Source organism: Bubalus bubalis, chromosome 16, assembly GCF_019923935.1.
Source record: "Bubalus bubalis isolate 160015118507 breed Murrah chromosome 16, NDDB_SH_1, whole genome shotgun sequence".
In the NCBI taxonomy this organism is placed as follows: domain Eukaryota; kingdom Metazoa; phylum Chordata; class Mammalia; order Artiodactyla; family Bovidae; genus Bubalus; species Bubalus bubalis.
The window spans coordinates 1,712,173-1,736,111 of NC_059172.1; the positions used below are offsets into that span (position 1 = coordinate 1,712,173).

Sequence of the window (23,939 nt, forward strand, 5' to 3'; positions counted from 1 at the left end):
AAATGAAGTTTAAGACAACTAAGCACTACTAGAGCCATCATACAGAAAAAAACCAAACCAACTTTTGGCCATCCCAATACTTTAAATCATTGGCATGTGTTTTTGAAAGCAGCATCCTTTTCCTAATATTGCATGGATTCAATCTGATTTTCTTGAGGTGACAGTTCTTGTTTATTATCTTTCTCTTCATTGTGGCTCTCATTTTTCTCTTCTTGTAATAATTTGTACAAGTTCTCATCTTTCTGTTTAATATCACAAAGAATAGATTCCATAGAATAGCCAAATTCAATAAGGGCATAAGCCTTATTTACACGGCTATAAAAATGCCCAAAGCTGTGCATAGCAACCAACTTGCCAGATGCATTAAACACTGGGGAGCCAGAAGACCCACTAGAAAAATAAGTATCATAACTAAGTGTGTTAGTGCTCCACGCCTCTGGCAGGAAACTTCTCTGGGTAAACATAGGGAAAGCATTATAAATGTCTGAACTGAATGTCTGAAACTAGAGTTTCACCAGACACCATAAACCATGGCTCAAAGGAAAGCCAATCAACATCGTTAGGGCAGAACTCTTTATAAGCAAAAGTGACCTTTGCACATGTGCTTATTATATCTGGCCATGACTTTGGCTCTGTACTTTCTCCCACGATGAGGTGTAAAACATGTCTACAGGTGAGAATAAAACCATTATTGAAAACAAAGCAAGTAGCATTGCCTGTGTTTCCATTATTGTCCCATTTCATGAACCCAACTGACTTATTAAGATGAACAAGACGTTCACACATTACAACTTAAACAGAATTTTCAGTCACTTTTCCAAAGTAATTTTTATACATGCTGAATTGTTTAAACGTTGACAGTTTCATTCTCTTCCGTTTTTCCTGAAAATGCTTTTGTATCCGAAGTGCCTCTTTATTAAAATTTGGATACTGATGCATCGTAACTTTGTTCAATATTTGTAAATTCTTTACCCAGAGATTAGTTGTCTCCCTTTGGATTTTCTGAATAGCATATTGCCTACCTAGAGAGAGCCTTCGCCTAACTTGCGTGGTTTTTCTCCTAAGTCTTTTGTAGAGATTATTATTGTAATAACGTTTAATTTTGGAAATGGACCGGCGTGTCTTATGTTTAATATCAAGCCCTAGACTCTGACATGGGAGAATTTTTTCTCTGTTGTGTTCTACATCTTCAGTTTCTCCATCTTTCTCTGGTTCATGGACTTTGCTCTTAGACTGTGTTAAAGCCTGCAGACTGATATCTTCAGTAGCATTTTCATCTTCTGTTTTAATTTTTTTATGGGTACATTTCTTGATAGACAGTTTAAGAATGTCCAATTGTAAGACTTTTCCAGATACTTCATCCACCATGGACTGTTTTCCATAAATTTTATTGTGACCTTCTATTACTGTCCATTCAAGTGTGTCTAGATCTGAGAGAAATCGGCCATCATTGCAAAGGGCTTCTTTGATAGTCTCACCCTTCAAGGCATAGACACAAAGTGTAGTTCCTCGTTCATGAAGTTCCTTAATCACAACAATCTTCTTTATGGTCTTCCTAATAGCAACAACTTGAAAAAGAATGCATTCAGTGTCTGGATTTTCACATGGGCGTAATAACTGATCATCTTTCTGGTTACTTGTTCTTTGACCAAATGTTATTTTCAAATGGGAACCACTAGGTAGGCATCTGAGAGGCACTCCTAAATTTATATACGCTTTTATTATTTCTTCTTCATAAACAATGATGTTCTTATTTACATGTTTTTTCATCCTTTCACTGAAATAGTCATGAGCACTCAGAACTGAATAGATATTCTCATTGGGTCCACCAAATGCTGTAAACACACTACGGTCTGACTTCCTGAAGTGTTCATTCAAACTAAAGGTGAAATGACATTTTTCACTGGTGTTCACACATGGGTTCTGTCGTTCAGAGGATGTTTCATGCTCACTGACTTCACTTTTAACTTTAATGGTGCTGTTACATTCTCGTATGTCAGACAGAGACTGATCAACAGGTGTGCCAGAACATGCCTCCTCTATGACAGTATCCTTAGAAAAGGAAAGATTAAAAATTTAGTAAGGATCACCTTTAATAATAATGTCCCATGCCTTTTGAATTATAAAATCAAAATATACCATGCTGCATATGAGTTCATGTTTCACTAAGCAGTCTGTCAGTGCTTCTGCATATCATTAAACAACCTTTGAAAACACAGTTTGAGGAGCTATATGATAGTTCACTGTACAATAGTTTTTAATCCATTTTTCTGTTGCTGGCTATTTAGATTTCTAATTTTTTTACTATTCTAAATATGACAAACTTTTCTATACACAAAACACTTTGTCTAAAGTCTTAAAATATTTTCCTATGCTAGATTCCCAGCAGTGGAAATAGATTATAAATGTACTTCACCACATACACTGCCAAACTGCTTTGTCGGAAGGTCACATCAATTCACCCTCCCCGTTCTTTCCTTATTGCCCAAGGAAATCAGTATTATGGTTAATTCTTCAAAAGGATTTGAGTACTACCATTTTAAAGGTTTGGTAACTGGGAGATATAGCTTGACTTTTTTTTACATTTATATTTATTTACTTACTAACAAAGCTGGTTTAACACATCACTTGGACATTTGAAGTACAACCTTTTAAAAAATTCCTGTGAAATATTTACTGTCCAGTTTATTCTGTACATGGTATCAACAGCACTAAGGAAAGATACTAACATGATTAATAAATCACAGGATTGGACAGGTATACAAATCCATATTCAAAACGTATTATATAATCAGTTGGCAATAGCCTAGGAAAAAGTATTTTGATAATCTGCTGGCAACAAATTCTTTAGGGACATATGCGTATAGTGGCTCAGATGGCAAAGGAACTGCCTGCAATGCAGGAGACAAGGGTTCAATCCTTGTGTTGGGAAGATACCCTGGAAAAGGAAATGGCAACTCACTGCAGTATTCCTGCCTGGAGAATTCCATGGACAGAGAAGCCTGGTGGGCTATAGTTCATGGGGTCACAGAGTTGGATAGGACTGAGCAACTAACACACACATATAAGTAGCATACTCTTTAGCTTTGTGTGTTTTTGATTTTTGCACAAATGAATCTTTTGAATATGTCTCTTTTTTTTAGTTTTATTTATTTTACTTTATAATATTGTATTTGTTTTGCCATACATTGACTTGAATCTGCCATAGGTGTACATGTGTTCCCCATCCTGAACGCCCCTCCCACCTCCCTCCCCATCCCATCCCTCTGGGTCATCCCAGTGCACCAGCCCCAAGCACCTGTATCATGCATCAAACCTGGACTGGTGGCTCATTTCACATATGATAATTTACATGTTTCAATACCATTCACCCATATCATCCCACCCTCACCCTCTCCCACAGAGTCCAAAAGACTGTTCAATACATCTGTGTCTCTCTTGCTGTCTCACATAAATGAATATGTCTTTTGTGATTTGTTCCACTATTTTTTTAACGTTCTTTCCAGTTGATGGAGCTTTAAATTCACTTTCACACTTAAATAGAATCCACTGAAGAAATTAACTGGTTATGTGCATTTCAGTTATTTCTAGTTTTTTTTTTTTTTTTTTTTTTCTATCAACTACAGTAGTACGGTTCTGCTGTGAATATCTATTCATATGTTTCCTGGCGCAGATGTGCAAGAGTGTCTCTTGGGAATAGATTAGGAGCTGAATAGCTCAACTTCTGGAATACACATACTCACCATTATTAAATACTGTCAAATTATTTACTAAATGGTTGTACCACTTTACACCTCTGACAGTGGGAAACAGGAGTTCTCACTGCCTCCACCTCCTTATCAAAACATGGTATTCCCAAACTTTTAAAGTTTGCCAATCTTGTGAATATGAAATGGCACCTTTCAAAAAAAATTTCACTGGGGTATAGTTGATTTACAATGTTGTGATAATTTCAGGGGTACAGCAAACCTAATCATGTATACATACATATATATCCACTCTTTTGTTAAGATTCTTTTCCCATGTAGACATTACAGAGCACTGAGTATAATTCCCCATGTATACAGCAGGCTATTATTAGTTATCTACTTTATATATGTGCTTAGTTGCTTAGTCATTTGCGACTCTTTGCGATGCCATGGACTGTAGCCCACCAGGCTCCTCTGTCCATGGGGATTCTCCAAGCAAGAATACTGGAGTGTGTTGCCATGCCCTCTGCCAGGGGATCTTCCCAATCCAGGGATTGAACCCGGGTATCTTGCACTGCAGGCAGATTCTTTACTGTCTGAGCCACCAGGGAAGCCCAACTTTATATATAGTAGTGTGCATATGTCACTCCAAATCTCCCAATTTATCCCTCCCCTGAAATGGCATCTTGTTGGTAGTTTAATAAGTTTAGTAACTTCTGCCTGTTCATGTCTTTTACCCATTTTTCTATTGGATTATTTTTATTATTGAAATTACTTTATATATCCTAGACACATATTATTTATTCATCATATGTAATAAAAATCTATTCTCTGAGTTTGTGGACTTCCCAGGTGGCTCAGATGGTAAAGAATCTGCCTGCAAAGCAGGAGACCCAGGTTGGATTCTTGGATCAGGAAGATCCCCAGGAGAAGGAAATGGCAACCCACTCCAGTATTCTTGCCTGGGAAATCTCATGGACAGAAGTGCCTGGAAAGCTACAGCCCATAGGGTCACAAAGAGTAGGACACAACTCACTTTCTTTCACTTTCTGAGTTTGTGGATTGCTTTTCATATCAGTTCAGTTCAGTCGCTCAGTTGTGTCCAACTCTGCGACACCATGAATTGCAGTACGCCAGGCCTCCCTGTCCATCACAAACTCACGGAGTTCACTCAAACTCACATCCATCGAGTCAGTGATGCCATCCAGCCATCTCATCCTCTGTCATCCCCTTTTCCTCCTGCCCCCAATCCCTCCCAGCATCAGAGTCTTTTCCAATGAGTCAACTCTTCGCATGAGGTGGCCAAAGTACTGGAGTTTCAGCTTTAGCATCATTCCTTCCAAAGAACACCTAGGACCGATCTCCTTTAGAATGGACTGGTTGGATCTCCTTGCAGTCCAAGGGACTCTCAAGAGTCTTCTCCAACACCACAGTTCTAAAGCATCAATTCTTAGGCGCTCAGCTGTCTTCACAGTCCAACTCTCACATCCATATATGACCACAGGAAAAACCATAGCCTTGACTAGACGGACTTGGTTGGCAAAGTAATGTCTCTGCTTTTGAATATGCTATCTAGGTTGGTCATAACTTTGCTTTCGAGGAGTAAGTGTCTTTTAATTTCATGGTTGCAATCACCATCTGCACTGTTTTTGGAGCCCAGAAAAATAAAGTCTGACACTGTTTCCCCATCTATTTCCCATGAAGTGATGGGACCAGATGCCATGATCTTCGTTTTCTGAATGTTGAGCTTTAAGCCAACTTTTTCACTCTCCTCTTTCACTTTCATCAAGAGGCTCTTTAGTTCCTCTTCACTTTCTGCCGTAAGGGTGGTGTCTTCTGCATATCTGAGGTTATTGATATTTCTCCCAGCAATCTTGATTCCAGCTTGTGCTTCTTCCAGCCCAGCATTTCTCATGATGTACTCTGCATACAAGTTAAATAGCAGGGTGACAATATACAGTCTTGACGTACTCATTTTCCTATTTGGAACCAGTGTGTTCTTCCATGTCCGGTTCTAACTGTTGCTTCCTGACCTGCATATAGGTTTCTCAAGAGGCAGGTCAGGTGGTCTGGTATTCCCATCTCTTTCAGAATTTTCCACAGTTTATTGTGATCCACACAGTCAAAGGCTTTGGCATGGTCAATAAAGCAGAAATAGATTTTTTCTGGAATTCTCATGCTTTTTCCATGACCAGCAGATGTTGGCAATTTGATCTCTGGTTCCTCTGCCTTTTCTAAAACCAGCTTGAACATCTGGAAGTTCATGGTTCACGTATTGCTGAAGTCTGGCTTGGAGAATTTTGAGCATTACTTTACTAGCATGTGAGATGAGTGCAACTGTGTGGTAGTTTGAGTATTCTTTGGCATTGCCTTTCTTTGGGATTGGAATGAAAACTGACCTTTTCCAGTCCTGTGGCCACTGCTGAGTTTTCCAAATTTGCTGGCATGTTGAGTGCAGCACTTTTACAGCATCATCTTTCAGGATTTGAAATAGCTTAACTGGAATTCCATCACCTCCACTAGCTTTGTTCGTAGTGATGCTTTCTAAGGTGCACTTGACTTCACATTCCAGATGTCTGGCTCTAGGTGAGTGATCATACCATCATGATTATCTTGGCCATGACAATCTTTTTTGTACAGTTCTTCTGTGTATTCTTGCCACCTCTTCTTAATACCTTCTGCTTCTGTTAGGTCCATATTATTTCTGTCCTTTATGAGCCCATCTTTGCATGAAATGTTCCCTTGGTATCTCTAATTTTCTTGAAGAGATCTCTAGTCTTTCCCATTCTGTTGTTTTCCTCTATTTCCTTGCATTGATCGCTGAGGAAGGCTTTCTTATCTCTCCTTGCTATTCTTTGGAACTTGGATTCAGATGCTCATATCTTTCCTTTTCTCCTTTGCTCTTCGCTTCTCTTCTTTTCACAGCTATTTGTAAGGCCTCCCCAGACAGCCATTTTGCTTTTTTGCATTTATTTCCCATGGGTATGGTCTTGATCTTTGTCTCCTGTACAATGTCATGAACCTCTGTCCATAGTTCATCAGGCACTCTATCTATCAGATCTAGTCCCTTAAATTTATTTCTCACTTCCACTGTATAATCATAAGGAATTTGATTTAGGTCATACTTGAATGGTCTAGTGGTTTTCCCTACTTTCTTCAATTTAAGTCTGAATTTGGCAATAAGGAGTTCATGATCTGAGCCCCAGTCAGCTCCCAGTCTTGTTTTTGCTGACTGTATAGAGCTCCTCCATTTTTGACTGCAAAGAATATAATCCATCTGATTTCAGTATTGACCATCTGTTGATGTCCATGTGTAGTCTTCTCTTGTGTTGTTGGAAGAGGGTGTTTGCTATGACCAGTGCGTTCTCTTGGCAAAACTCTATTAGCCTTTGCCCTGCTTCATTCCGTATTCCAAGGCCAAATTTGCCTGTTACTCCAGGTATTTCTTGACTTCCTTCTATTGCACTCCAGTCCCCTATAATGAAAAGGAAATATTTTTTGGGTGTTAGTTCTAAAAGGTCTTGTAGGTCTTCATAGAACCGTTCAACTTCAGCTTCTTCAGCGTTACTGGTTGGGGCATAGACTTGGATTACTGTGATATTGAATGGTTTGCTTTGGAAATGAACAGAGATCATTCTGTCGTTTTTGAGACTGCATCCAAGTACTGCATTTTGGACTGTTTTGTTGACTATGATGGCTACTCCATTTCTTCTAAGGGATTCCTGCCCACAGTAGTAGATATAACGGTCATCTGAGTTAAATTCACTTATTCCAGTCCATTTTAGTTCACTGATTCCTAGAATGTTGATATTCACTCTTGCCATCTCCTGTTTGACCACTTCCAATTTGCCTTGATTCTTGGACCTAACATTCCAGGTTCCTATGCAATATTGCTCTTTACAGCATTGGACCTTGCTTCTATCACCAGTCACATCTGCAACTAGGTATTGTTTTTGCTTTGGCTCCAACCCTTTATTCTTTCTGGAGTTATTTCTCCACTGATCTCCAGTATCATATTGGGCACCTACCAACCTGGGGAGTTCCTCTCTCAGTATCCTAGCATTTTGCCTTTTCATACTGTTCATGGGGTTCTCAAGGCAGAATACTTAAGTGGTTTGCCATTCCCTTCTCCAGTGGACCATATTCTGTCAGACCTCTCCACCATGACTCGACTGTCTTGGATGGCCCCACACAGCATGGCTTAGTTTCATTGAGTTAAACAAGGCTGTGGTCAGTGTGATTAGATTGACTAGTTTTCTGTGATTATGGTTTGTGTGTCTGCCCTGTGATGCCTCTCGCAGCACTTACTGTTTTACCTGGGTTTCTCTTACCTTGGATATGGGGAAGAAGCTATTAGGTGGTATCAATACTGCTGGTATACAGACCACAGTTTGAGAAGGATGGAGTTCCTTAACCTAGAGTAGCAGTTTGTAACTTTCTGCAATGATAGAAATGTTCTATATCTGCTTTGTTCAATATGGCAGCCATGAGCCACATATGGCTTCTGAGCACTTGAAATGTGGTTAGTGCATAAAGAAAATTAATTTTAAATTTCATTTACCTTTAATCCAATGAACCATTTTTGTTATTTCAAAGTTAGATGATTTTCCCCTGACAAAATGTTTTTACTGATATAGTCTACTGTGATCTTGTACTATATCGTATTCCCAGTATTACTTGCCTACTATGTTCTTGAATTCTCCTTACATACCGTCAAATATAGCTATACTATTTCTCAAATAGGTTTGCTTGGGTACATGACTTTACCCAGACTATTCCCTTATATTTGATCCACCTACCTTGTAAAATTGTGGCCAGTCTCTAAGATATTTCTCACATGACATAACTTTAATTTCTTGAGTCTCAATTAAACACTCTTTTCTCTACACTCTAAAAGCACTTGTTTATATTTTGATTTAGTATTATTATTTTGCATACTTTGAGGCAAACTGTGTGTTGGTCCAAAATTGCGTTCTGAAGTCTGATTGCCTGGGTTCGAATCCTTGCTCTGAAGTCCATTACTTTTGCAATTTTAAGAAAAGTGAGGGTCAGTTTCTCTATTTAGGGATGATAATTTCTATTGCAAAGAGTTTTATTAAATATTAAAGGAGATAATCCATAGAAAGTGACAAGCCTAATTCCAAGTACTCAGTAATTTCTCAGTACACATTAACTACCTTATTATTTTTGCCCATCTATATTTCCAATGATACTGAGTGTCTATACTGTCACCTTGCTGTTTAACAAGGTATTCTTTGCTTTGTTAATTCATATACTATCATTTTGTTTTTACACAAACACTTATATGTATGATCTCCCTAAATATATTTTAAACAATATATGAGAAGGGGTTATAATTGCCATTCTTTATACACTTATCCCCTTCAAGGATCCTAAGACAGTTCTATAGTTAGAGTGCCATCCCAGCAAAGTTGTTTAGAAGTACACACACCTTTGATGCTTCAGGTCTGGTACTCTGGTCATTTCCTGTAGCACTGAATGATGTATTCTCTTCAGTCTTCATGAAATCCATGATAAGTCCCAAGAGAATATGACTTTCTTCCACTACTGGCCAAGACAGAGAAACACGATTGAATTTACCAACCCCTTAATGACTAAAACAATAAAACACAAGATATATGAAATAATAAGTTTCAAACACTGGTTATCAGGCAGGGCACAACAGTGATCTCTGACCCCTAAGAGAGAGAGAGAGAAATCAGAGGCAGGACCTAGAGACATCTAGCTTGCTGCCTGGGGAGCATCTCTAGGCTGTATCTCAGGGAAGGGAGACACAAGCAGAGCCTGGCACTTTCCCCAAGTTGGGAAGACAAGCTAAGAGTCCTGGTGGGCCCAGGAGGCTGGAGTTTGTAGGGCTACAGTACTAGAGAGCTACAGCTACACAGAGTGTTAGAGATCTGTAGTGGGCACCCCTGAAGTTTCAGCTGACTAGTGGTCTGTTTCTCACACTCAACTGAGAACAGTTTCTGTTTCCCACACTCAGCTGAGAATAGTTTCTGTTTCTCATGCTCAACTGACAATAATTTGTGTTCCCAAAAGTCAAACTGCAAAACTTCATAATTCATAACATATTAGGTATTGACAAAGGTATTGCCTCTAAAGTGGGACAAAATTAGCCATAGACCAAAGACTGCTCTGGTCCCACCTGACACAATTTAAAAGCAAGCTTTGGAAGCGTAAAACTTTTCCACTAACACAACTAGAACAAAGCTCAAGAATGCTGATAGGAATAGAAACATTTCTAGCACCCATATATGTGAAATTGACAAAGTTTGATATCCAGTACAATTCTGAGGCAGAAAAATAAGATCCACAATGAGGAAAGAAATCAATGAACAGAAACGTATCCAGAAGTGACTCAGATGATAGAACTAGTAGACAAGAACATTAAAATGGTTATTATCTTGGATTTCTTGCCAAACAAAGTGACAGGGACCTGACTTGCCCTTCAGTCTGAAAGCAAAAGAAGACAATAAGCTAAACAGATGGAACAAGAATTTGCAAGGAACTAGACATCATGCAATTCGTGGCAGTGACAAATGAAGGGCATCCTGTGATGACTCCAGCTGATTGCCTTGAGAGATTCCAGGCCAGGGTGCCATGAGGGGCAGCCAGGCAGGGCCCGTTGGCATTCCTGACTTGAGAAGACAGCTGAGAGACCAAGGTGTCAGGAGTTCAAAAGACACAGAAAAGAGAGACCTGCACAGAGGGAAGTCCGGATATATGAACACTCCGAGGCATTCAGCTGAGAACTGATCACAACAGCAACGGCAGAACTACCCGGGGCCAGGAGAGAACCTCCACAATCCATCAAACCTTCGCGAGGTGATACTCCTTTTAGAAATCTCAGTTTCCTCATTTGTAAATTAAGGAGCTCGGCTGAAACTTGTATTGGTCCTGAGAATTCTCCCCTCTGAATTTTTTTTTTTTTTTAAAGAAGAAGAAGATACCCGAATCCCATCCTCACTACGCTTGGGATGCAGTTATGGGAATCTCCACTATTAAATCAACTTTAACCACCACCACCCCCCCTTCCACGCCCAAGGCACACAAACGTTAACTGGAATAGCTCCCTAGACTATCTGGAAGTGTCTTTCCAGGTGTAAAACTCTTGACCTCTGAACCTGGGGAGGCGGTTACCACAAGAGAAAACTGCTTATGCCCCCTCCCTCCAAAATTTTCTTGGATCTGGGCTGAGATCCTTCTAACTGGCGCCCTTGACAAACCTGCGCCTCGCCGCCCCAAGAACTCCACGTCCTCCTCAAGATCAGAGGAGCCCCTCACAGAAGCGGAGAATCTGCCCCAGCGGTGAGGATGATGGCGGGACAGGGATCCGCGATCCCGGCTGCCAGGACGGCGTTCGGCGGGAAATCTTCACGCGCGAAAGCGGAATCCAGTTATCCCCAACCGTCTGGCCAATGGGAGGCCAGATTGCGGAGGTCGTCTGCCCTCATGGACAGCAGCTCTCCCCCTGCAGAAGCCGATTGGCCAAGCCACTGAGAGCTGCGGCCGGAAAAGGTGGATGCGGACCCGGTGGCGGGACGGTTCGCGCGTAGGGAGACGCGCGCCCAGAGCGTCAAGAGGCACCGCCTCCGGCCGGTCCATTCGCGCGAGACCCATCGCTCTTGCCACAGTCCGCGTCCTTGTTCCGGGTCGGGCTTCGAGCCGTCCTGTCCCTTCATCCAGCCCGCCCATCCGCGTCCGCTGCTGTCAGGAGTGGGCGGAGTCGGCGGACTCACCAGGCCCCGCAGGGCGGGTTACACGGCGGCTGCGCGGAGCGCGGGGCAAAGCGCTTGGCCTCCGGAGCCGCGAGGCCAATAGCGCGGCCCGGCGGTGCAGGGAGATCGGCCGTCACGGCTCTTCGGCTACTGTCGGGCGGGCGGCGGCTGTGGACTGGGCTCTGGAGAGGCTCCCCACCCAACCCGTGGGGACGTCGGCGCGGTGAGCTTCGTCAGCTTCCAGCGCAGAAATGTATCAAAGCAGGCAGCCGAGTTTCTGTCTCTAACAAAGGAGCCAGCTTAGCTTAGAACTCGTTGCTTAGAACTCGTTGCAACACGGGTCCTCCAGCCAGGAGGAAGAGACCAGCTTTCCTGGTTCCCAGGCCCTGCATGGGTATATGCAGAATTTTCTAGTCCCAAGGGAGGGCTCCAGAATTAGGCGTTTCCAAACTGACGACCAAAGAAGGGGCTTGAGAAAACATCGTACAGTTTAAGAAACAATAGGAGGGGATGCCTTCAGTATTAGGTGCTGTTTTGGAAAAGCTGGTCAGAGAAGGGGAGAACACAGTTGATACGTGAAATTGGTGACAACGCTTTTGAAATAGATGTTTATGTAAAAGTCGATGATGTTGGAATAGTACTGAAAGCTTTTCCTAACTTGGCTTAATGTAAAATATATACAGAGCAACTATAATCAGTGCTTAAATTCCAGGTATTCAGTGGGATTTGGAGAGAGTAAACTTTAGAAGTGTTACTGTAAAAAGCTAGAAGAAAAGAAGAGAAAAACTGAGAGTTTCATCAAATCGCTGTTATTCCTTAAATCATCTTAGAGCATATAGGTGACTGATAGTAACATACGTAGATGGAGAATGAATTATTGCACAAGGGACTTACAGATTCTCTTATCTTTGTAGACCTTGGAGATGTTAAAAACTTGTAAAAAGGAAGAAGCAGTAGAGAATGGTGCTATTGAAGTTGCCTGACATTTCTAGGGACAGAGAATTTGTCCTGGAAAGGAACATACCTTAAGGAGCACATGTATTTGTCATTACCACTAAGCACCTTGTGGGCTGGGTTTTATTATAAATTGAAGATTCATTCTAACAGTTTGAAACAAGAGTGTAATATAATCTGACTTTTAAAAAAACCACTGGCAGCTGTATGGACCAAAAACTCTAGGGGGCAAGAGTGGATGCAGATGAAGAAAGCAATTAGGAGGAGGTTCTTCCAACTTTCCACCAATGTGGGAGGCACAGCTCGCACTGGTAGTGGTGGAGGTGTGAATACTGGTTGGATTCTACATGTATTTATTTATTTATTTTGATTTTTGGCTGCACTTCAAGGGGTGGGGGAATCTTAGTTACCTGACCAGGGATTGGATCCATGCCCCCTTCAGTGGAAACCTAGAGTCCACTGTGTAAATGGAGGAAGTCCCTGTATATATTTTGAAGGGCAAACCCATGAGCTTTGTGTATGGATGGGGGGGTTCAAGAAACAAGAGAAAAAGAGGGTTCAGTCATGATTTCTGGGCTTTTGACTTGAGTAAATGGAGTAAGGATAAAGTCTCCCTTAATTGGTGTGAGAAATCCAGGGAAGGAGCTGCTGCCGGCTTGTGTGTCTGTGAATTCTACTTTTGACATATTGACTTAGAGATACTAATCCACTCCAACTGAATAACAAGTGAAATGAAAGAATTCACATTCAATACGTGATAGTGAATACCCAGGGAGTGTCAGGAAGGGGCATAGAACTGACCATGGCAAGGAATAACAGACTAAAGTGGAAGAAGGACAGAGACATAATGACAGAGAAGCTTCAACTTCATGATAGTAATGACTTTGGCCATTAACTAAGAACATTTGAGATGCAGTGAAAAGGCAAAAGATAAGAAGCTTATGGAAGCTTCCTGATGGGAGAGACAGGGGGAAAGTGGGTCTTGTTCTGATGGCGGGGCCATGCTCAGTAAATATTTTTTTTCAATTAATTAATTTATTTTAATTGTAGGTTAATTATTTTACAATATTGTAGTGGTTTTGCCATACATTGACATGAATCAGCCATGGGTGTACATGTGTTCCCCATCCTGAACCACCCCCCCCCACCACCACCTCCCTCCCCATCCCATCCCTCAGGGTCATTCCAGTGCACCAGCCCTGAGCACCCTGTCTCATGCATCAAATCTGGACTGGAGATCTGTTTCATATATAATAATCAGTAAATCTTTAATTCAATTTTCTACTGATGGATGGGGCTGTGTTTCCTCCCTGTTGTTTGACCTGAGACCAAACTATGGTGGAGGTAATGAAGAAAATGGCTACTTCCTTCAAAAGGTCTCATGCATACACTACTGCACTCAGTGCCCCCAACCCTGTAGCAGGCCACTGCTGACCCACGCCTCCGCTGGAGACTCCTGGACACTCACTAGCAAGTCTGGGTCAGTCTCTTGTGGGGTCACTGCTCCTTTCTCCTGGGTCCTGGTGCACACAAGGTTTTGTTTGTGACCTTCAAAAAGAAGCAGGGCAAAGGCCAACAGTTTTGCCAAGAGAACGCACTGGTCATAGCAAACACCCTCTTCCAACAATACAAGAGAAGATTCTACACATGGACATCACCAGATGGTCAATACCAAAATCAAATTGATTATATTCTTTGCAGCCAAAGATGGAGAAGCTCTATACAGTCAGCAAAAACAAGAGGAGCTGACTGTGGCTCAGATCATGAATGCCTTATTGCCAAATTCTGACTTAAATTGAAGAAAGTAGGGAAAACCACTAGACCATTCAAGTATGACCTAAATCAAATTCCTTATGATTATACAGTGGAAGTGAGAAATAGATTCAAGGGATTAGATCTGAAAGACAGGTGCCTGAAGAACTATGGACAGAAGTTTGTGACATTGTACAGGAGGCAGGGATCAAGACCATCCCCAAGAAAAAGAAATGCAAAAAGGCAAAATGGTTGTCTGAGGAGGCCCTACAAATAGCTGTGAAAAGAAGAGAAGCGAAAAGCAAAGGAGAAAAAGAAAGATGTACCCATTTGAATGCAAAGTTCCAAAGAATAGAAAGAAAAGATAAGAAAGACTTCCTCAGTGATCAATGCAAAGAAACAGGAAAACAACAGAATAGGAAAGACTAGAGATCTCTTCAAAAAAATTAGAGATACCAAGGGAACATTTCATGCAAAGATGGGCACAATAAAGGACAGAAATGGTATGGACCTAACAGAAACAGACAATATTAAGAAGAGGTGGCAAGAATGCACAGAAGAACTGTACCAGATAACCATGGTGGTGTGATCAACCTACCTAGAGCCAGACATCCTGATGCGAACTCAAGTGGGTCTTAGGACGCATCTCTACGAGCAAAGCTAGTGGAGGTGATGGAATTCCAGTTGAGCTCCTTCACATCCTAAAAGATGATTCTGTGAAAGTGCTGCACTCAATATGCCAGCAAATTTGGAAAACTCAGCAGTGGCCACAGGATGGAAAAGGTCAGTTTTCATTCCAATCCCAAAGAAAGGCAATGCCCAAGAATGTTCAAACTACCACACAATTGCACTCATCTCACACACTAACAAAGTAATGCTCAAAATTCTCCAAGCCAGGTTTCAACAGTACATGAGGTGTGAACTTCCAGATGTTCAAACTGGATTTAAAAGAGGCAGAGGAACCAGAGGTCAAATTGCCAAAATCCACTAGATCATCAAAAAAGCAAGAGAGTTCCAGAAAAACATCTACTTCTGCTTTATTGACTCCACCAAAGCATTTGACTGTGTGTCACAACAAACTGTGGATAATTCTTCAAGTGATGGGGATACCAGACCACCTTATCTGGCTCCTGAGAAATCTGTATGCATGTCACAAAGCAACAGTTAGAACTGGACATGGAACAACAGACTGGTTCAAAATTGGGAAAGGAGTAAGTCAAGGCTGTATATTGTCACCCTGCTTATTTAACTTATATGCAGTACATCATGCGAAATGCTGGGCTGAATGAAGCACAAGCGGGAATCAAGATTGCAAGGAGAAATATCAATAACCTCAGGTACACACATGACCCCACCCTTATGGCAAAGAGTGAAAGTGGAGTCGCTCAGTCGTGTCCGACTCTTTGTGACCCCATGGACTGTAGCCCACCAGGCTCCTCCATCCATGGGATTCTCCAGGCAAGAGGACTGGAGTGGGTTGCCATTTCCTTCTCCAGGGGAGCTTTCTGACCCAGGGACTGAACCCAGGTCTCCCCCATTGTAGGCAGACGCTTTACTCTCTGAGTCACCAGGGAAGTGAAGAAGAACTAAAGAGCCTCTTGATGAAAGTAAAGGAGGAGAGTGAAAAAGTTGGCTTAAAACTCAACATTCAGAAAACTAAGATCATGGCATCAGGTCCCATCACTTCATGGCAAATAGATGGGGAAACAGTGGAAACAGTGGCTGACTTTATTTTTTTGCACTCCAAAATCACTGCAGATGGTGACTGCCGCTGTAGGAAGCAAGTACAAGAGAGAAAAAGCAGACCCCAGGAAAAGGATGGGAAAGCATTATCAACCTTGCTGACCAGACACCTCAAGACATAGGACTCTTGGATTAAGCCCAGAGGGAACAGAAAAACATCTTGAAAGCAGGATGTGTGCCTGGAGGTGGAAAGCCATCATCAGACTGTTCCATGACCGGGCGTCTCTGAGTCAAATGTTTTTCTCATCTGGAGCTTTGTTATTGAGACAGCAACCTAAATCATTAGTACAAGTAAATCTTTCTTAGTTCATCTTTATGTTACATTCCTAGCCTGTCTTAACAGCCTTGTGGCTCCATATGCTTCTGAGAGCGCGTTTTCCCTTGCACGGACTCCCCCACCTGCAAATATGTAATAAAGCTGACTTGATCAGTTTGGGCACCTTCGCCTAGGAGTGGTGTTGGTCTCCTGATCCTCGCTTTCAGTTCTTGTGTCTTTCTCATTCTTTCGCCGTATTGTGCTTTCTGAAAACCCTGGCTTGTTGAGCCGGACTCGACAAGTGGCATGGGAACAGGAACCTGAAAGCGAAACCAGCCTAGGAGGCTCAGCTCCGAGCGGAGCGGCGGAGAACGCAGGGAAATCCCTCCGGTGCGGTGGACAATGCAAGTACTTGGTAAGTACACCCCCGTGGATTTGTCAATCAGGGTAACAAAGGGGCAAAATCCTTCTAAGCATGCAGAATATATGCAAGTCTTAAAGACTTTATTGAAAAGCTCGGGAGTGCAAGTCTCTCAGTCTGCTTTTAAAGACTTTATTTTCTGCTAATGAAAAACATTGCTATTGGCTTGATCTGGCTAGAGGAATTTTAAGGTATAAAGAATGGCAAGAAGTAATGCGTTGCTTGCGCGGAGCTTATCAAAGTGGAGACAAATACCCTTGTCAGTGCGGTCATTAGGAAATCTCATTAGCACGGCTTTGGGCACAATAGAATCGGAGGTTTTGGAGTCTGATTGATGATTCCACTTCTCAAATGAATAGAGGCGGATTTAGAAGAAGAGTTACATATATATGACAATAGTGACTCAGAGGAGGAGGAAAAAACCTTTAAAAGCAAAAAATTTTTAAGGGAAATGTTATAAAAGTAATGAACAAATTTTGTTTGCTAGAACAGCTCGGCCGTCTGCACCCCCCCCCCCCCCCCCCCCCCCCGGGTGAGCCTTCTACTTTTGATCCGAGACTCCTTGGGAAGATTGTTTTATGTTAAAGCCACAAGTAACCATTCCCAATACCATCTCTCCCTTTCATAGGGGAGTTCATGTGGCTCAGTCACAAGGTGATGAAGATGCGTTAGCTCTTCCTGGAATAGTGATACAGGTTCCACCCGGACCTCAATTCCCAAATGGAGGATTAAATTTATAACCCTTTATCTTTCAAAACTATTAAAGAGATCAAACAGGCTTGTACTCAGTATGGAACGAATTCTCCTTATACTACGGGGGTGATCCAAGGTTTGCCACAGGCAGAAAGATTGATCCCTCATGATTGGGAGGGAGATGGTTGTTAGGACTTGTTTAACTACTTGGGAATTTTTACAATTTAGGACTGGTGGCAAGATGAGGCTAGTTAGCAAGCTCATAGTAATGCAGCCACTAATCCTCCCATTAACATTTCTTTAGAACAATTGATGGGATCTGGTGCATATTTTGGAGTTCAAGCCCAATTACAATTTGATGATCAAGTACTCATCAAGTGAGTGATGATCAAGTACTCAGCAAGTAGGAATGATATGCTTAAAAGCCTGGGAAAAAGTCAATCCTCCAGGACAGGCTACTCCATCATTTACTCAAACAATCTAATGGAGAGACATATGTAGACTTCATTGCACTATTACGTCAAAATTTAACCCAAACTATTTCTCAGCCAGGACTGAGAGATTTGTTATTACAGATTCTTGCTTATGATAATGCCAATTCAGAATGTCAAAAGGCTATTCAGCCACTAAAAGCTCACGGTGCTGCTTTTGAAGGAATATTTAAAGGCTTGTCATGATAGTGGGCCGGAGCCATATAAAATGCAATTATTGGCTCCAGCATTATCTAAAGGGAAAAGAGGAAATGACACTCTGTGCCATCAATGTGGAAAAATTGGACATATTAAGAGAGATTGGAAAGAAAAAAGATTTAAAAATGCTAAACAAGAAAATGAGACTCCAGGCTTATGTCCAAAATGCAAAAAAGGAAATCAATGGACAAATCAATACAGATCTAAATATCATAAAGATGGGACATTCCCAAAATGTAATGTGGGGCCTGGCTTGAGGCCCGCAAAACAATCCAAGTGCTTGGAAGACTGTTCCTTTTGTGTTTACAGCCCAGGCCCCCCAAAACAATCTGTCTATGACCTGCTCCAGCTACATCAGGGAGCGTAGCATTAGACATGGGAAGATTCAACAGTTCCCATTTTTGTGAATGACTCAGCTTGGCTTCCTGGCCCCTATGATCAAAGTCTCCCAGATAAACCAGAAGAAGAGGGATATATATTAAATATTTACACCATTGGGTCTGAAAATACCCCTATTTGCATTGGACATGGAGCTGCTGCTGCTAAGTCGCTTCATTTGGGTCTGACTCTGTGTGATCCCATAGATGGCAAGCCACCAGGCTCCCCTGTCCCTGGGATTCTCCAGGCAAGAATACTGGAGTGGGTTGTCATTTCCTTCTCCAAAGCATGCATGCATGCTAAATAGCTTCCATCATGTCCGACTCTGTGCGACCCCATGGACAGCAGCCTACCAGGCTCCTCTGTCCATGGGATTCTCTAGGCATGGAGAGATCTGTTTAAAAACAGATTATCAAAATGTTTATCTGTTGTTAAATCTACTAAAGATGATAAGACTTACTTTTTTCTTTTAACTGCTCTTAAGAAGGCAATGGCACCCCACTCCAGTACTCTTGCCTGGAAAATCCCATGGACGGGGGAGCCTGGTAGGCTGCAGTCCATGGGGTCGCTAAGAGTCAGACACGACTGAGCGACTTCACTTTCTCTTTTCACTTTCATGAATTGGAGAAGGAAATGGCAACCCACTCCAGTGTTCTTGCCTGCAGAATCCCAGGGACGGGGGAGCCTGGTGGGCTGCCGTCTATGGGGTCGCACAGAGTTGGACACGACTGAAGCGACTTAGCAGCAGCATGTTTTTAGAAAAGGAAGATTGGATGCAATGGAAATATTGTAAAGGAGTGGAAGGCCATTTATTGATCAATACTACTGAAGGTCCCATAATTGATTGGGGACCCAGAGGGACTCCAAAATTAAAAGACACCAAAATCCCCAGTCCTTGGATATACCGCAGTGGGACTCAGTACATTTGGTAATGGATCCTTGTTTTGGCATGGGGTAGGATTTGCCCCTCCCATTCCACATCTAGTTCACCATCCTATTCATAATGAGATCTGGAAAATACCTATGGCTTTGAAAACTCTTGGGGCATGGAATGGTTGATAGGCTGAATATATTTTAAATGACTCTGCTAACTGCTGCTGCTAAGTCACTTCAGTCGTGTCTGACTCTGGGCAACCCCATAGATGGCAGCCCAACAGGCTCCCCCGTCCCTGGGATTCTGCAGGCAAGAACACTGGAGTGGGTTGCCATTTCCTTCTCCAATTCATGAAAGTGAAAAGGGAAAGTGAAGTCGCTCAGTCGTGTCCGACTCTTAGCGACCCCATGGACTGCAGCCCACCAGGCTCCTCTGTCCATGGGATTTTTCCAGGCAAGAGTACTGGAGTGGGGTGCCATTGCCTTCTCCGGTAGGGCCAGATACATACAATGGAAAATTATTCAGTCTTGTAAAGGAAGGAAAGGGACTTTCTAGGTTGTCCAGTGGCTAAGACTCCAAGTTCCCAATGCAGGGGACCCAGGTTTGTTTGCTGGTCGGGGAACTAGATCCCTTATGCTGCAACTAAGACCTGATGCAAATAAATAAGCACTTTTTAAAATAATAATAAAAAAGGGGATAAAATTCTGACACATGTGACAGTATCAGTGAACTGTGAAGACATTATTCCAAGTGAAATAAGCCAGACAGAAAAGGACAAATATTACAGGATTCCACTTAAATGTACTTAGAATAGTCACATTTATAGAGAATAGAAAGAATAGTGACTTCCAGGGGAATGAGAAGTTATTGTGGAGTGGTACAGAATTCAATTTGAGATGTCAGGTTTTTCTGAAAATGGATAGTGGTGATGGTTACACAGCAAAGTGAATGTACTTAACACCACGAAACTGTGGCTAGGTTCACAAAAATGACTGAGATGGTAAATTTTATGTTATCAATATCTTACCACAATTTAAAAAAATTTTCAGAAAAAAACACCAACAGATACCCTACAATTGAAAAATATACTATCTAAAATTAAAAAATTTACTGGACAGGACTTCCCTGGTGGCACAGTGGAAGAGAGTCTGCCTGCCAACACAGAGGACATGGGTTGGATTCCTGATCTGGGAGGATTCCACATGCTGCAGAGCAACTGAGCCCATGAACCACAACTACTGAGCCCAAGCGCCTAGAGCCCATGCTCTGGGACAAGAGAAGCCATCACAATGAGAAGCCTGAGCAACACAACTGAATCTAGAGAAAGCTTGCCATACAACAATTAAGACCCAGCGAAGCCAAAAATAAAATTAAATTAAAAAAAATTTCACTGGACAAACAGCAAAATGAAAATGACAGAAAAAAAACAGTGCATTTGAAAATCGACCAACAAAATCATGGAATTTGAAAAATGGAGAGGAAAAAAGATTTAGGGAAAAAAAGAAAGTCTCAGGGCTCAGTACACAAAATGCTAAAAGAATTTCTTTAGGCTAAAGGAAAATGATACTAGATGGAAACTCAGATCTCCAGAAAGTATAAATACTGGAAATATCTTGAAATGCATCCATTAATTCAACAATATTTAACATGCACCCAAGATAGACAATGTCCTTTAGGCAATAAACATTTCATTAACCTTGTATAAAAATCATTTTTATTATTAGTTTATGCTATATTTTCAGGGATGCTTCAGGATGAAAGGTTGTTGTTGAATCATGCGAATACACCGGGATTCTTGGCGCCTGGAGGAGAAGAATTCAATCCGGGGTCAGAGACGAGGCTTAATCACTCAGAGCTTTTGTGTAATAAAGTTTTATTAAAGTATAAAGGAGATAGAGAAAGCTTCTGACATAGGCATCAGAAGGGGGCAGAAAGAGTACCTGCTTGCTAGTGTTAACAATGAAGTTATATACTCCAAAGAATGTCTGGAAGTTGTAAAGACCTCATCAGAGCTACTCCCATAATTTACATTTTAAGATAACAGAATTAGCCAGAAGGTTTAATCCAAAGACTGTCCTCAGGCAGGATACATTATTGTTATATAATCCTAAGGAATGTAGAAAAAGACAAAAAAGTTTGTCCTTTCTTCCTCCTTGAGAATTCCAGGCCCCTCTCTCCTTGGGAACCCCTAGACTCCCTATCAACCTGCCTAGGAACTGACTCTCTCAAGCAGTAGTCCTGTATATGCCAGTTATGAAGTGTCTCTTTTTTGGGGGGGTGGGCAGGGGGCCACACCACATGGCTTGCAGGATCTTAGTTCTCCAACTGGGGATTGAACCCTGACCACAGCAGTGAAAGCGCTGAGTCCTAACCACTGGACCCTAAAGCAACTTTTATTTTTACAAAAAACTCTACTCATAATATCCAAGCTTGTTTTAGACTTCCTTTTGTATTCATGGTCTGTCCAGCTAATTATGATAAAAATACAGGGCTTATAAATTGTTTACAGTGTTCCTTTTACACATGTTTAAGTGATACTATCCCATTCAATGACAGCTGGCAGAGTATTTATATTCTTAAAACTAGAGTGGGCATTTGGATATCAGTAGATTTGCAAAGATTTTGGCAAGAAAGTCCTACACTGTATGCCCTTGAAGAGATTATTAAAGGTTTAAAACATGCTGAAAGATTCACTGGAATGCATATCGCTGCTGTTTTAAGCATTATTAGCATAGCTATCGCTACCACGGCAGCAGTGGCTGGAGTAGGTTTACATCAATCTGTTCAAACAGTGCAGTTTGAACAAGAATGGCATAAGGATGCTGATGTTTTATATTCCACTCAACAAAAGACAGATGGAAAATTAGCTTCTCAGGTGGCTGATCTCCAGCAGACAGTAATACTATTCAGAGATCAAATGGTTAGTTTACAAAAGCAACTGAGATTAAAACGTGATTGGAATTACACCTCTTTTTGTCTTACAGCACACAAACACAATTGGTCATGGTTTAATTAGGACAAGATCAAACAACATTTATTAAATCAAGGAAATATTTCTCTAAATATTCAAGATTTACAACATGATATATTAGAAACTTTTAATAAAAAGTTAGATACGATTTCTGGATCTAATTTACTTGATACTATTGCTGATGGTATATCCTCTCTAAATCCTCTTAAACAGATCAAGGCCTATGGACATGGAATTATGTTAACCTGTGCTATAATTTTAATCGTTTTCTTTTGCTTCTGTGTAGTCTGGAGAAGAACAGTGAGATGACAATAATGTCACCAACAACAATTAGCCTGTCTTACAATTACTTCACTTCATGAAAAACAAAAAGGGGGAGATGTAGGAAGCAAGTACAAGAGAGGAAAAGCAGACCCCAGGAAAGGCATGCAAAAACATTATCAACCTTGCTGACCAGACACCTCAAGACATAGCACCCTTGGATTAAGCCCAGAGGGAACAGAAAAACATCTTGAAAGCAGGATGTGTGCCTGGAGGTGGAAAGCCATCATCAGACTGTTCCATGACTGGGCATCTCTGAGTCAAATGTTTTTCTCATCTGGAGCTTTGTTATTGAGACAGCAACCTAAATCATTAGTACAAGTAAATCTTTCTTAGTTCATCTTTATGTTACATGCCTAGCCTATCTTAACAGCCCTTGTGGCTCTATAGGCTTCTGAGAGCACGTTCTCACTTGCACGGACTCCCCTGTCTGAAAACATGTAATAAAGCTGACTTGATCAGTTTGGGCACCTTTGCCTAGGAGTGGTGTTGGTCTCCTGATCCTCACTTTCAATTATTGTGTCTTTCTCATTCTTTCTCTGTATTGCACTTTGGGGAAACCGTGGCTTGTTGAGCCAGCCTCGACATGCAGCCATGAAATTAAAAGACACTTGCTCTTGGAAGAAAAGCTATGACCAACCAGCATATTACAAAGCAGAGACATTACTTTGCCAACAAAGTTCGTCTAGTCCAGGTTATGTGTTTTCCAGTGGTCATGTATAGATGTGAGACTTGGACTATAAAGAAAGCTGAGCGCCAAAGAATTGATGCTTTTGAACTGTGGTGTTGGAGAAGACTCTTGAGAGTCCCTTGGACTGCAAGGAGATCCAACCAGTCCATCCTAAAGGAGATCAGTCCTGAGTGTTCATTGGAAGGACTGATGCTGAAGCTGAAACTCCAATACTTTGGCTACCTGATGTGAAGAATGCACTAATTGGAAAAGACCCTGATGCTGGGAAAGATTGAGGGCAGGAGGAGAAGGGGATGACAAAGGATGAGATGGTTGGATGGCATCGCTGACTTGATGGACATGCATTTGAGAAAGCTCTGGGAGTTGGTGAAGGACAGGGAAGCCTGGCATGCTGCAGTCCATGGGGTCGCAAAGAGTTGGACATGACAGCGTGAGTGAACTGAAAAGGCAAAGGAAAAAATAATTGAAAGGAAGACAGCTTGGCAGAAGAAAAAAAAAAAAAAAAAGCCTGTCTTGTTTCCCCAGGTCCCCCTGCTTCTTAGGTGACATTTGTATTTTTACCTCCCAATGGACTTTTGCCCATTTGTAATGGCATCCCAATGGCATCCCAACATGGTTCCTGCCAATCCCAAAGCATCTTGGTTTCTTGAGCTACCTGCTGATGCTTTATTCTCTGTTTACTGGTCACTGGAATAGCAACTGACATATGTTTGGAATTGTTGGCCTGATGCCATTTAGGAGGTGGTCTTCCATTTCAACCTTACACTG

At 41.7% G+C, this 23,939-nt stretch overlaps 2 protein-coding genes across 2 annotated transcripts; one reads left to right on the plus strand and one right to left on the minus strand.

Moving 5' to 3' along the window:
* Positions 1-464: 464 nt before the first annotated feature.
* On the minus strand, positions 465-11,270 carry FAM111B (FAM111 trypsin like peptidase B). The gene is made up of 3 exons (XM_025266001.2): positions 10,937-11,270; positions 9,142-9,257; positions 465-2,052 (listed from the first exon to the last, which is right to left on the minus strand). The coding sequence occupies exons 2-3, from the start codon at positions 9,220-9,222 to the stop codon at positions 793-795; spliced, it is 1,341 nt and encodes a 446-aa protein (XP_025121786.1). The 5' UTR covers positions 9,223-9,257; positions 10,937-11,270; the 3' UTR covers positions 465-792.
* On the plus strand, positions 10,026-18,556 carry LOC112579533. The gene is made up of 3 exons (XM_044929828.2): positions 10,026-10,053; positions 11,063-11,651; positions 15,893-18,556. The coding sequence occupies exons 1-3, from the start codon at positions 10,026-10,028 to the stop codon at positions 15,897-15,899; spliced, it is 624 nt and encodes a 207-aa protein (XP_044785763.2). The 3' UTR covers positions 15,900-18,556.
* The last annotated feature ends 5,383 nt before the right edge of the window (positions 18,557-23,939 follow it).

Excerpts from the sequence above, each read along its gene's own strand:
- FAM111B (XM_025266001.2), bottom strand. The coding sequence starts at position 9,222 with ATGGATTTCATGAAGACTGAAGAGAATACATCATTCAGTGCTACAGGA. Across the intron at positions 2,053-9,141 it reads CCAGACCTGAAGCATCAAAG|GATACTGTCATAGAGGAGGC; the intron begins GTGTGTGTACTT and ends TCCTTTTCTAAG.
- LOC112579533 (XM_044929828.2), top strand. The coding sequence starts at position 10,026 with ATGAGGAAAGAAATCAATGAACAGAAAC. Across the intron at positions 10,054-11,062 it reads AGAAATCAATGAACAGAAAC|GACGGCGTTCGGCGGGAAAT; the intron begins GTATCCAGAAGT and ends CCCGGCTGCCAG.